The 14,004-nt window shown below is 38.6% G+C and overlaps 1 protein-coding gene across 4 annotated transcripts in view; it reads right to left on the bottom strand.

The window, feature by feature from the left end:
* Positions 1 to 14,004, bottom strand: part of LOC136386101 (vascular endothelial growth factor receptor kdr-like) — a 276,217-nt gene that overhangs the window by 20,815 nt on the left and 241,398 nt on the right. For 2 of the 4 annotated variants that reach the window (XM_066357427.1, XM_066357428.1), the window contains exon 28: positions 6,057 to 6,141. In XM_066357427.1, coding sequence (XP_066213524.1) covers positions 6,057 to 6,141 — 85 coding nt within the window. The remainder of the gene's footprint in view (positions 1 to 6,056; positions 6,142 to 14,004) is intronic. The other 2 variants (XM_066357429.1, XM_066357430.1) reach the window with 1 other exon arrangement.

Genomic DNA, 14,004 nt, shown 5'->3' with positions numbered 1-14,004 from the left:
CCCTCTCCTTTCTCTCTGTCTCTCTCTTCCCCTCCCACAGCCAGGGCTCCATTGCAGTAAAGTTGACCTAGGTGCTGAGGATGGCTCCATGTTCTCCACCTCAGGTACTAGAATGGCTTCAGTTGCAATGGAGCAATGCCCCAGATGGGCAGAGCATTGCCCCCTAGTGGGCTTGCTGGGTGGATCCCACATTGCTTGCATGTGAGAGTCTCTCTCTGCCTCCCCACTTCTCACTTCAGAAAAGAAAATCTTTCTCTGAGACCCTTAAAACTTATTCTCACTTTTTTTCTTTAATGTATTGAATAGCTTTTAGTTTTTTAAACACAATTATTTATCGAATATCTCTATATTAAGAACTTTGGCAGATATTTTGTGTATACCTTAACAAAAACCCTGTAAGGGTTATTCTTCTCTTGTTACATGTGAAGAAATGGAGGTACTTAGCACTAAACTTGACACACAAAATGTACTCAGTAAGTACCTGTTAATGGATTAACAGAGCTCAGTGAAGTGCCACACTTTATCCAACTATAAAGTTAAGAAATGGTAGAGAACTATAATTATATCAAAAGTGCTTACAGAGTTTCTTTGAGTTTCATACATTTAATAAATGTAGACTGGATTATTCCAAACTTAAAAGTATACTTTATAAAATACAGTGCACCTCTCAACTTCTCTACATAAATGAACTAGGCTTCAAAAAAAAAAAAAAAAGAATCTTGGAGAGTAAAAGAGATTTAAAGAATTTTCCAGCAAGAATATTCAATTGCTCTCTTGGCAACCTAAAAAATTCTTAAGAACAGCAATATATTTGGAATGGAGAACCTAGACATCATTTAGTCTTTTATCCCTTCTGTTTATGCTTATAAAGAAGTAGGCAGTTGCATATGTGGTATAATGAAAGTGTTCCGTTCTACTCAGAACATAAAAATCAAACTTTTTATCTGATGCTTATATTCCATTATAAATATCTTTCTATTAAAGTAATACACACACACACACACACACGAGACGAGGGGAGATAGACAGACTCCTGCATGCACCCTTACTAAGATCTCCCCAGCAACCCTTTTCTGGGGCTGATGCTTAAATCAAACAAGCTGTCCTCAGTGCTTGAGGCTAATGCTGTGACAAATGGACTAAATGAGCCATCCTTAGCACCCAGGGCCAATGCTCCAACCAATTGAGCCACTGGCTTTGAGAAAGAAAGAGAGAGAGAAGGGGAAGAGAAAGGAGAAGAGAAGTAGATGGTTGCTTCTCATATATTCCCTGACCGGGGATCGAACCTGGGATGTTCGTACACTGAGCTGACACTCTATCCACTTAGCAAACTGGCCAGGGTCTATAATTTTCTTAATGTTCTCTTTTTTATTTGAACTTATTAGGATGACATTGGTTAATAAAATTACATAAGTTTCAAGTGTGTAATTTCATAATACAGCAACTGTATATTGTATGTGTATTCACCTCCCCAAGTCAAATCTACACAATGGAATACTACTCAACCATAAGGAAAGCTAACCTGTTGCAACAGAGTGTGTGGGTCTGGAGAGCATTATGCTAAGTGAAATAAGACCATCAGAGAAAGACAAATACCATATGAATTTTCTCATATGTTGAATCTAATGAACAAAATAAACTAACAAATAAAATAGAGACAGACTCATAGATAGATAATAGACTGACAGCTGTTAGAGGGGAGGTGGGCTCCAGGGCTGGATAAAAATGGTGAAGGGGTCAAACAAACAAACAGAAGACTCATAGGCAACAATATGGTGATTACCATAAGGAAAGGGAGGTGAGAGGAGGTAGAAGAGACTATGGGTGTGGTAAGTAGTTATGGAATTAGATTTAGTGTCCTCTTTATAACTAAAAGATCTTGAAGGAGGAATAACCTAACATTCTTACCCTCTAATGGTAACTGAATTAATCAGAACTCAATGACTAATATCAAAGGAAAGTAATAGGTGTGTTATAGGGTGGGGTTGATGAAGGAATAAAAGAGACCATGAAAGGTCTTATAGGTGCTCGGATAATTGAAGGCAGTGTAATAGTACATCCATATTACAGTGTAACCTACCAACCCTGCCACTTCCTCTAATTTCCTTCCTGTTTTTTATGTCCCTGTTTTATCCAGTTAACTCTTCTACAATACTTTCCTTTTTTCCCTCAACCACCTATACTCTGACACATTGTTATACTTTCATCTATTTACTTTCTAGTTTTTAAGCCCACTCAACCCTCCCCCCCTCCACATCCACACAGCGAAATATCACCAAAGTTAAATTTATGTTTGTGTATGCATATTTTTAAATTTTTAGTTGCCTGTTATACCAACTTTTGCCTATCCCCATATATTTTCTATTCAAAATCAATAAAGGATAATCCTGCATAACCATTCTCAAATAGTCCCACTCATCTAACATATGAAAACCCATGGTTCCTTTATTCCACCTTCTTTAGTTTCAATATATTTTCTAATAATACCTCTTCCTTTGCTCCACTCATATAATTTTTTTAGCCTTTGAAAGGTTATAGAATTATTTTATACAAGTTTACTGAGATAAAAATGGCATACCATGCAATTTATCCACTTAAAGTGTAAACTTTGAGTTATTTCACCAAGATGGTGACAAAGGTCATTCTTAACTTTGTTTCCTATCACAAGAAGAAAATCTAACAACTGTTCATGGACAAACATCATTGAAAAAATCATGGAATATATGAGTAAAGTTAAAATACCTCCTTGCACCACAAAGACCCAAACAGACTACTTTAGCAGGGTAAGAATAATAGCTACATGCTGACTGAATGGCTCCCCCACCCCAGACCAGCACAGAACCACACTGAGACATGTCCTCTGAGCCTACAATTTCTCCAGTGGAAAAACTGAGCCTGGGATTATCATTCAGGTACCCCAGCACTGTGGGTTGCTTCTTGGTAGTCCCAGCTCTGGCCCTACCTCCCAGGGATGAAGGGATAATCGACAGGGTTTGACCACTGGAATCTTAATTGTAACAAGGAAGAGGAGGGTACTCAAATCTTAGCCAACTGAGTTTCTACTTACAGAGCCCAAGTAGTAGTCTGAATTTGTGGCTTTCTTCATCTGAAGAGCCAAAATGGTGGTGTAGTCTAATCAAGAAACTCAGAGGAGCACCAGTTCGCCTACCCTAGGTAATCAAATGAAGAGCCTTACTGTCACTGGAACTTGGTATGCCCTACAAATATAGGTAAGCTTAATTATAGTAATGCCCACTGCTAGGTGTGGCACCCAAGTTTATCTGACCAGAAACATGGTCAGAGCACCTGGAAGCAGCATGGTTAAGCAATGCTTAAATGTAGAGTGAGACAGGCAGAATTGATTATTTGCAGAGCAAGGCTGATGACAACAGTTAGCCAGGGAACTTAGGGTGAACATGACATTGAGTCAAGTCCACAAGAAAATAGCAATGCTGGGATTAGAACTGGTTTACGTACACCAACCAAGCAGGGGAGCTAATTCTTAGTTCCATTCACTGCTGAGTGTAGCTTCTGACCCCCAAAATCAGAAGTGTTAACAGAACATATTTTAAAAAAATTTTTATTGACTGGAGATAGAGAGAGAAAGAGAGACAGAGAGAAACAATGATCTGTTGTTCCACCCATCCATGCATGATTGATTTTTGTATGTGCCTTGACTGGGAATTGAATTTGGAACCTTGCAATGTTGGGATAATTTTCTAACCAAATGGGGTAACCAGCTAGGGCCAGAACATCTTTAAATCTTTGTAGCCCAGAAATGATCAAAGTGTGGTAGGCAATACTGATTCTTTTCAGAGCAAAGACAATAACCCTGTTTGAACAGAGAACTCTAGGTGTAGGTTAGCTTGAGTCATCTTAACAAATAAAGGACTTTCCAGACTTGGAATTGGTTTTCACACTCTGTCATGGTAAGACAACTAATTTGTAGACCCACCCAATTCTGAATACAGCCTTAATTCTGCCTGACCTAGGAACCTAACCAAAGTACATGTGAATCTATGTAGCTCATCCAGTAATCTTCCTTACAGTGGCACCTGAATAAAGAACACAACTTGTGGCTTTTCCCATCTGCAGAGCAACACTAATATCCCCATCTGACCATGAAATTCAGTGCACATTCTTATCTGATTTGGGTTCCCAAAATTGAGTAGTGTAGGCCTTGAGGGCTTCTTCTTATGCCTCATCCTGGCTGGAAAGATAATTCATAGCCTTATCTATTCTTAGATATAGCATCAAGTCTAACCCCGTAGGACACCTGAACAGAGAACCAAGGCAAACTTAGAGCTCAGGATACTGCATCACTTGACTAGGAACCAAGCCAGAAGTCTTATCCAACTTTCACAGCCAGCATCACCCCATCTCTGACCTCATAGTTTAGACAGTAGTTTTGCCTCAAATACACCTTAATAGCAAGCCTCAACAGAAAAGGATGCTATCAACAGATATGTTCAAAACTCCAAAGGAGCTGACTGGTGAAAGAGTCTCCCAAAGGAAAACTGTAAAATATGAAAGAGGAGCCTGATTACTATGGGCATAGAGCAATGTATGTAATCAAGGAGTATGAAGACACAGGTAAACATGACACCACCAAAAATTAAAAATAAAATAAAAACTAATAAACATCCACTAACTGACCTGAAGAAACAAGATATATAATATGTCAGACAAAAAATTCAGAATAAGCATCTTAAAGAATTTTAGTAAGCTATAAGAACACCCAGACAACTACAAAGAAATTTTAAAAAAAGATAGAATGAAAAAAAACTGGGTTCAATAGAGAAATAGAAACCACCAAAAGAACCAATCAGAAATTCTAGAGTTAAAAATATAATTACTGCACTAAGGAATTTAAGAGAGAGCTTAAAAAGCCAATTAAACCATGCAGAAAAAAGAATCAACTGCCTAGAAGACATAACATTTTATTTTTTTAGCCAGAGAGATACAGAGACAGAGACAGGAAAGGAGAGAGATGAGAAGCATCAACTCACAGTCGTGGCACTTCAGTTGTTCATTGATTGCTTCTTATACGTGCCTTGACTGGAAGGCTCAAGCCAAGCCAGTGACCCCTTGCTCAAGCCAGTGACCTTTGGCTCAAGCCAGCAACCTTGAATTACAAGCCAGTAACCTTTGAGCTCAGGCTAGCGACCATGGGATCATGTCAATAATAAGCCTGCTCTCAATGTAGAGACTTCAGGGTTTCAAACCTGGGTCCTCAGTGTCCCTGGTCAATGCTCTATCTACTGCATCACCACTGGTCAGGCTTGATGCCTAATTTTAAAGAGAGGATCTCTTTGGCTAAGCAGTGGTTGGCAAACTCATTAGTCAACAGAGCCAAATATGAACAGTACAATGATTGAAATTTGTTTTGAGAGCTAAATTTTTTAAACTTAAACTATATAGGTAGGTATCCTTATTGAGGTAGCGCCCACATGTGATATTTTGTGGAAGAGCCACACTCAAGGGGCGAAAGAGCCGCATGTGGCTTGAGAGCTGCAGTTTGCTGACCAGGGGGCTAAGGAAACAGCCATAGATTGGTATTTTAGTGATATTAATATTTGATATTTATATTTTGCAAGACTCTTTTCCAAATGCTTTGTGCTAATGATTGTAATAAGTAGAATTATTCATTTAATTCTATTTTTGTGATTTAAAGTATTGACATATTTTTCCAGTTCATTTTTAATGTAATAAACTTTTTATGAGAATTAAAAGGCCATGAATGAGTTTCTACACTTGCACCACTAACACTGTGACCTTTTTAAAGTCTCATCACCAATTACTTCCTCAGTTTTTTATGTTAAAAAGTTCTTTCTTTGTTAAGATCGATTAAATATTTTCCAAGGGCCTTTACATCATTCTTATTCCCTAATTCTCACTTTGTTTTAGCCAGTTTATCTCTTATTCTCCACAAAAAATCTGGGATCTATCTCTTGAATCAGTCCCAGAGTACATGTGGGTGACTTTACCAACTGCTGCACAACAAAACCTCCAGATATTTGCAACCTGGAGCCATGGAGAAATCAAGCAACACTAACCTTAAATGCAGCTTCATCATTTTCCTTGGTCACATTACTCTCATCAAATGACCCATACAGTGGATCCTTCTGGGGTTCAATACTGCTGTAAAAGAAAAGAAGAGTTTAGTATGAGATCCTCTTCTCTCCCTTCTGAGATTACTGCCTCTTATGGGATAGTCCTTTTCAGTTTTTTAGCCATTTTGACTTCTACTTGTTTTTTAGAAAGAACATGTTTTAGCCCTTTGGAAAATCTTCTGAAAATGTCTGTGGGAAAAGGCGGTTACTCAGTTGATGACACTTGAGGAAGTGTGGCATTCCCAAATTGACACATAGTAGTTTTAAGACTCCTAAACTTGATTTGTGAGAGCTGGAAATAAATAATTATATAAGTGTCAGAAAGTCACCCTCAGGCTTTAGAGCCTCAGTTTCCTCATCTGTAAAAGGGGAAAAGGATTGTTAAAAATCAAGAGTTTTTAACCTGGAGTATCAATAAGCAAGACAAAGATAAAGTGCTCATAAACCTTAAATTGCATGGAAAATAATGTGTGCCCATATTTTGGTGAGAGAGTCTTAGCCTTCATTAGATTATAAGACATATTCCATAATTGAAAAGAGGTTAAAAATCCACTGCTTTAAATTAGTTAACTTAGAATTCTAGAGCACTGAGGCCCTTTGAAGTAACCTAGAAAAGTGGTTCTCAAGGTATGGTCCATAGACCAGAAGAATTGCATCAAATGGGAACCTGGTAAAAATTTAGAATATCTGTGCTACTCCTGGACCTATTTAATCACAATTTTCTTTTGTGGGACCCAGAAATCTGTGTTGCAGCAAGCTATTTGGGTGATTTTAATGTACCCTAAAGTTTGAGACCAATTAACTTAGATCAATTCCATCTTGTTGGTTGGCCAAAAAAAATTTTTTTTTCAGAAAGGAGAAAGAACTTCCCTAACGTCATGCAGTGAATCAGAATCAGGGTCTCCTGACTCCTAAGGCAGAAAACTTACTTCCTTTTATTTCCAAAAACCTGCATAGCTCTGGAATTCTATGGATCTAAGCTAAGAAAAATTACTGGAAAAAAAATGTACAGTAACAACAACAGTTTTGTTACACAGTTCAAATTACTTCCTTGCCCTGAATACCTTCTTCCACTTTAGTGCTGCTGTGATTAAGGAATATTCATATACCTCAGTGTATCTGTACAGAAGATAAAGAACAAAACTCTGCAATGGGCAAAAATCATTGATTCTGACCTGGTGTATTGCTTTAACTTCCCTTTTGTTGATGCCTATAAAAAAGTATGTTTTTCTATCCTCCATTCTCTTGAAATAACAGTATCACCTAATGAAACCAAGTGATCCAATTATCATCGTAAATTACATATAACTTAAACCTAAAACTACTTGGAAGGATCAATGATACAAGTATTAACGTGAAAAGTATCACAGAAGGAAAAACTAGAATAAGACACCTATATCAATTGTATAAAACTTTCACTTTTTTTTTAAGTGAGAGGAGAGGAGATAAACAAACTCCCGCATATGCCCTGACTGGGATCTATCTGGCAACTCTCTCTGGGGCCAATGCTCGAATCAACCAAGCTATTTCCCATGCCTGAGGCTGACAGGCTCGACCAACTGAATTATCCTCAGCACACAGGGCCTATGCTCAAACCAATCAAGCCACTGGCTGTGGGAGGGGAGGAGGGAGAGAAGGGGGAGAGGAAGGGGGAGAGAAGCAGATGGTTGCTTCTCTTGTGTGCCCGACCAGGATTTGAACCTGGGAAATCATATGCTGGGCTGATGCTCTATCCACTGAGCAAACTGTCCAAGGCCAAAACTTTTACTTCTAAACATAGTTTAGTGTTTATCCAGTGTGGTAATGGAGGAAAAAATAGTCTTAAGCTGAGAGCTGTTAAGACTCTGTATCAGTCTTAGCTCAGGACCTCAGGTTTACTTTCTGACAAATGGGGTTATATCTATCCTGCACAGCTTGTAAGATACTTGCAAGGTCCATTGTAGATATAACTTTAAAAATATATTAGCATAGCCTGACCAGGCGGTGGCGCAGTGGATAGAGCATCGAACTGGGATGTGGAGGACCCAGGTTCGAGACCCCGAAGTCGCCAGCTTGAGCGTGGGCTCATCTGGTTTGAGCAAGGCTCATCAGGTTAAGTCCAAGGTCTCTGGCTCAAGCAAGGGGTCACTCGGTCTGCTGTAGCCCCCTGGTCAAGGCATATATGAGAAATCAATCAATGAACAACTAAGGAGCTGTAACGAAGAATTGATTTTTCTCATCTCTCTCCCTTCCTGTCTGTCTGTCCCTGTCTCTCTCTCTGACTCTCTCTGTCTCTGCCACAATAAATAAACAAATAAATAAATAAATAAATAAGCATAAAAGTTAGTTCTCTCTCACTCTCACTGTCTGTTTCTCAGGTTTTTCTCTTAGTTCCAAAATTCCCTATAATAATTTCTACTGTTCAGTAATCCTGAGGAAAATGTACCAGAAAAGTAGGAAGAAAATTATAGTATTTTACAGGCAATACAGAGAGCAGATAATATCATAGGATCTGGGACCATTTTGCTTAGGTTTGAGTCCTAGCTGTGAGACCTTTGATACATTATTTCTCTGTGTCTTAGTTGCCTCATCTATAAACTAGAGATAATAATGATAAGGTTTAATAGGATTATAATGAACAGTACATTAATAAATACATGTATGATACTTATAATAATGCCTAGAAATTAGAAAATACTTGATAAAAGTTAGCCATTAATATCATTGTTACTGAAAGAGGTTTCTGAAGTCATATAAGATGTTATCAGAAATTTTGTGGAGTTGTTGGTAACCAAGCCTAATCATTGATGGTTTCATCAAATGGCAGTTTCCAAGCAAGGTCATAGGGCATCCAGATTATAAGGCAGCCAATAGTGAGGTGGAAATTTCTTCTAGCTTTATTGAGATACAATTGACATATAACAATATGTCTGTTTAAGGTGTATAATGTGATTATTAGATACACATACATATTGTACACTGTTCACCATGATATAGTTCACACATTCTCAACTCATGCTACTACCATTTTGTGTTGCTATGGTGAGAATATAAACTTTTACTCTCATAGAAAATTTCCCCTTTTTCTTCTGGTATACTTATTATTGGTACATTGCTCTTTTTTGAGGGAGTCAGATAATTTTTGTATATATTTCTATTTCAAATCTCTTCTTTCTGTATCATTTCTTGATTTCTATCTTAACACTGCAAATACTTTCCTTCATCTGATGGAGTTTGTATCCTGTGTTTGTTAGTTTATTCTTTATCTCTTTATTGAGTTCTTTATCTCCAGAATTTCTGTTTGGTTCTTTTTAAAAGTTTCACTCTGTTTGGTAGTACTTGTTTTGTTCATTGTTCTTTTATTTCTTATGTAAGTACATGCTCCTCTTTCAGAGTTTACAGGTTTGCATTGACAGAAAGAATTCTTCAGCAGTTAGTTCAGTTTGAGTTATTGAAAATATTCTCAGGCAGGTTGGGCCTGCTTGTAGGGTCTATTTTGGGGTGTGGCAACTGTTTAAACTTTGAATTGAGAGGTCAGAAGTTATGCCTCTCACTGAGAACAACTGGGTAAACTGTTGACTTGATTCCTTGCTCAAGTAATGCTGTAGAATGAGCTTCACTGTTGCCTGGATTCTCTGGTCAGGTTTACTGTACTGTCAGTACTGGTTACTATACCCAATATTAGGTGGAGGTATGAATTCATTTTCCTGGTCTGGCAGGGCAACAAGATGGGGCCTGTGGCCTTCATGGCTTATTGTTTGGACACTAGAATCTGGCAAGAGTGTGAACTGGATTTCCCGGTCCAGTGAGGTGACCACATTTTCTTTGTATATGGGGAAAGCCATGGACTATACTCTGTTTTCAAGTGTCACTGTGAGAATGACAATTAGATTAGCTCTGCAGGATCCCATGTACTATGGTTATGTTTCTTATTCAGGCAATGTGAAGGATATATAAAGAGATTAGTGGGGTTATAAATAGTTTCCCTGCCTGAGTGTATCAGGAGAAGCAGCGTCAAGGTTGGTAAGATTGCTTATGTTCTTGACTCAAGTTGACTCTTACCCCAATATTCTTGGCCAAATGGAACCACTGACTTTGTTTTGCAGAGTATCAGCTGTGCGACGCTAACCTTCTGCTTGCGCTTTCTGGGCTACAAGCTTCCAAGTATTACTTCCAGCATCTCTTGCCAGACATGCTAGGAGCCACACTCAGTAGCAGGTAGGGCCATGATCAGCTTTCTTGCAGAAGTAAAATAGGAAGGGTTCACTGAAGTCAACTCCCATATTTTCTTAAGCAGTATTCCTGGTTAGGTCAGGCTGGAAGCTATACTCATCAGTGGATGAAGCAATGAATTAACTCCTCTTGTTCAGTTCTTGCATTGCTGTGTGGCAGTCAGTTCTGCCTGCCTACCTCTTGGCTTGAGCATTGCTGGGTAATATAGCTTGTAGGTGTTCTGGTCAGCCCTTCTGCTCCTATGAGACTAGAAGCCAATCTCTATATCGTGTGTGGTTAGAATACATCTTCCTTGTGTGGGCAAAAGCAGAACAAGCTCCAGGTCCAGTAAAACTCACTTTGGGTTCCAAATCAAGCAGACATGTACCCACCGGTATTCCTGGGTCAGACTTCACTACTATCTTGGCTTTGCAGATGAGCATACCTGCTAGTTGGGACTACAACTTGGGCTCTATAGGTAGAAACTTAGTCTTTTAAGACTCAAGTGCTGCTTGTTGCAAGACTCTTGTCCTTTGTCCATGACAATCAGATTTCGAGTGGTTGAACCCCTCCAATTCTCCTATAATTTCCATGTGGCAAGACCACACTCCTACAAAGTGACCCATAATGTAGAAGGGAGCTGGATGCCCCTCATGCTTTCTTTTTCCAGTGGCGAAACAGTAAGTTTAGGAGATAACTCACTGTTTTGTGATGCTCTGGCCTGGGGTTGGGCAATGCAGTCAGCATATAGCCATTCCTTTTACTCTTTTAATGCAATTTGACTTGGTCTTTTTGGTATAGAAGGATGCTTCGAATATACTGAAATGGTGCCTTGTTCATAAATTATTCTTATTTATTCTTGTGAGAGCAAGGAAATTCAGTCATCATCTTAGTGACATGACTCCTTGGTCTTTGAATTTAGACAGCTTTACAATAATGTACCTTGAAGAAGATAATTTTGGACTAAAATCTTGGGAGGACTTATTACCTTCATAAATGTGTATATCCATGTCTCCTCTCTTCCCACAGTTGTGATGTTCTCCATCATTACTTCTTCAAATGAACTTTTTACCTCTTTCTTCTGCCTTTCTCCTTCTGGGATTCCAGCAATGGTTATGAAACTTCTTTTGATGGTGTCCCATAAGTACTGTATACGTTCATCATTCATTTTCATATATTTTTTCTCCTCTGGTTAATTTCAATTGATCTATGTCATGTCAGTAATTCACTCTTTTGGTTGGTCAATTCTTTTATTGAAGCTATCTATTAAATTCTTTAGTTCAATAATTTTATTCTTTGGTTCTAAAATTTGTTTTGCTTTTTTTGTTTTCTCTCTCATCGTTAAACTTGTCCCTTTTTTTTTGCAGTTTTCTTCTAATTGCTAAGTTGTTAATCTATGCTTTCTTGCAGCTCAGTGGTCATCTTTAGAATGATTAATTTAAATTTTTACCAGGCAGTTTATGGAAAGGCATCTCTTTGGGGTCAGTTTCTGGAAAATTTTCTTGCTTTTTCTTCTCTTAGAAACATCTTTATTACAAGAAACTTTTTTTTGTGGCTTTGGTGGTATCATGTCTCTCTAAATTATAGTGTCTTATAGCCTTGCATGGATGTCTGAGCATTTGAAGAAGCTATCACCTCTTTCAGAATGTATGGACTCACTTCATTAAAAAAAAACTTTCACTTGTGGATGAGTTTATACTGGAACATGTTGTTAGACTCAGGATTAGTAGTGAAGGATGTCAAGTGTGGTGACATGTGGTGGCACTGGGTCCAGAGATCCTAATGTCTCTTTACTCAGGCCACTGGAATCTACAGCATTGAAAACTGTGTGGTCCTTGAAAAATGCTATAAGGCTTCTTCAGTGTCTGCAAAGGTTATTGGCATCCTCAGAGGTTCCTTCAGGTCCAACAGCTAGGCACCAGTGCAGGCAGCAGTGGTGACTGTAGCTAGTGGTATGCATATACTCAGCTGAAGGCGCCACCTACAAATGCCAATGTAGTATAAGGGGCCAGCTGCATATACAAAAATAGTGGTGTGGATCAGGGCAAGGAACTAGGACCAAGGTCAACTGCAGGTGCAATGGCAGCTGAATGACACCCTGTTTGTTGGCATGCTCTCCCATGGTTGCTGTTTATCATCATAAGTGCACAGCAATAGAGAACAATATTAAGAGTTAGGCCTAGGACATACAAGTACATAACTGGAGCAGTGAGATGCAGGTGAGCCCCTTGGTGTCAGCTAGTGATATGAGATAGCAATGGATTAAAGTTCTCAAAAAGCTGCAGAGTTCCTGGTTGTGTATATTCTTTCCTGTCACTGCTTGGTCTCCCCAAGGCACATGTAAATCTAGATTGATGGCCAACATCAGGCCAGTGAGGGACTATCCTCAAACATGTACACATTTGTGGGGCACAATTACTGGTGTAGGATAGGCTGAGATCTTATACTCATGCGGCTTTTGAGGCCTGGGATATCTGCCAATGTGGATACTTTCTTTGGTGAGAGTACAGGGGTTGAGAGGGTGAGATATGGAAGATATTCTGGCTGCTGGTATTCTTCAAATGTGAATAACGATATGGGGTAAAAACTGGCAAAATCTGCAAAGAGTCTGCAGCAACTGTTTCCGCTATTGATTTCTTCAATGGTAAAAGTTATTGAGATGAGGAACCACAGTCACTACCAATTACATGGCTGATGTTGGTAGCCTGAAACATCTCTGGGTGAGATAAAAGTGAAGTTTGATATTTGTATAATGCCTAGAAATGCTGAGGAATTGGGTCACTCTCCTTTTCCAAATTTGGGAAACTTGTTCTAGGTGGAAAGTTCCATTTTGGCATTGAGCAATACTGGCTTGAGAAATGGGATGATACAGGCAAAATGAAGCCTTTTTGTAAGGTTATTCTTCAAGGTTTTTTTTTGTTTGTTTGTTTGTTTGGGTTTATTTGTTTTTTGTTCCACTGTATTGTTGAAGTTTCTTAAGTGTACTCTAAATTTTTCCCAGAGCTGCTTTTGAGGATAGTTGTCAAATTGTTTGTCTTTGTAGGTATACAAAACCTGGGTTTTCCTGTATCATCATAAGTGACATACTTCATGTGGCAATGAAAAAAAATGCTTCCAGGAAAGCAGAATGTGAACTCATGATGTCTGTGACCTTGCTCCTTCCAGAGTGAAACTCTGTCTTGAAGCAGCTTCATTGACTCAGTGAATCATCTTAAGGGGTGACAGGGCTGCCTTAGTAAAATAAAATTTGATCCTCTCCAAGATTTTCTTCATGTAGCCCTCATTCCTTTCCTCCTCTTCATTAAATGATATGGATGAAACTAACAGCCTTTGCTAGTGGTTGAACAATAACAGGGGGTGCTGAATAATCTACTGGGTAAGGAAGGCTTCATGGACCAGAGTTCAATTCTCAGTGTTCTCTAGATGATCTAGAAAATTCTACCTCTCATAGCTTTGGACTCTCTATTCAAAAGAAAAAGGTAGAATTTAAAGGATGATATGTTATATATTTCTTAACACTCCATCTGGAGTGACTCCATGGTTGTCTTCCTTCTGAAAAACACTGTGACTTACAGCTGTCATTAAATATTTACAGTGTTAGGAGGAAATGCCAACCAATCAAGTGTAAAATAGGCTAGACTTGATTGAAGAAGGTGACATGTAAAAGTATGGAAGGCTTTGAGAGCTGAAGGTTTTATTT

The sequence above is a fragment of the Saccopteryx leptura genome, chromosome X, assembly GCF_036850995.1.
Source record: "Saccopteryx leptura isolate mSacLep1 chromosome X, mSacLep1_pri_phased_curated, whole genome shotgun sequence".
Classification (NCBI taxonomy): Eukaryota; Metazoa; Chordata; class Mammalia; order Chiroptera; family Emballonuridae; genus Saccopteryx; species Saccopteryx leptura.
Note: the sequence above shows the minus strand (reverse complement) of the source record. Positions and strands in the feature narration are given on the sequence as shown.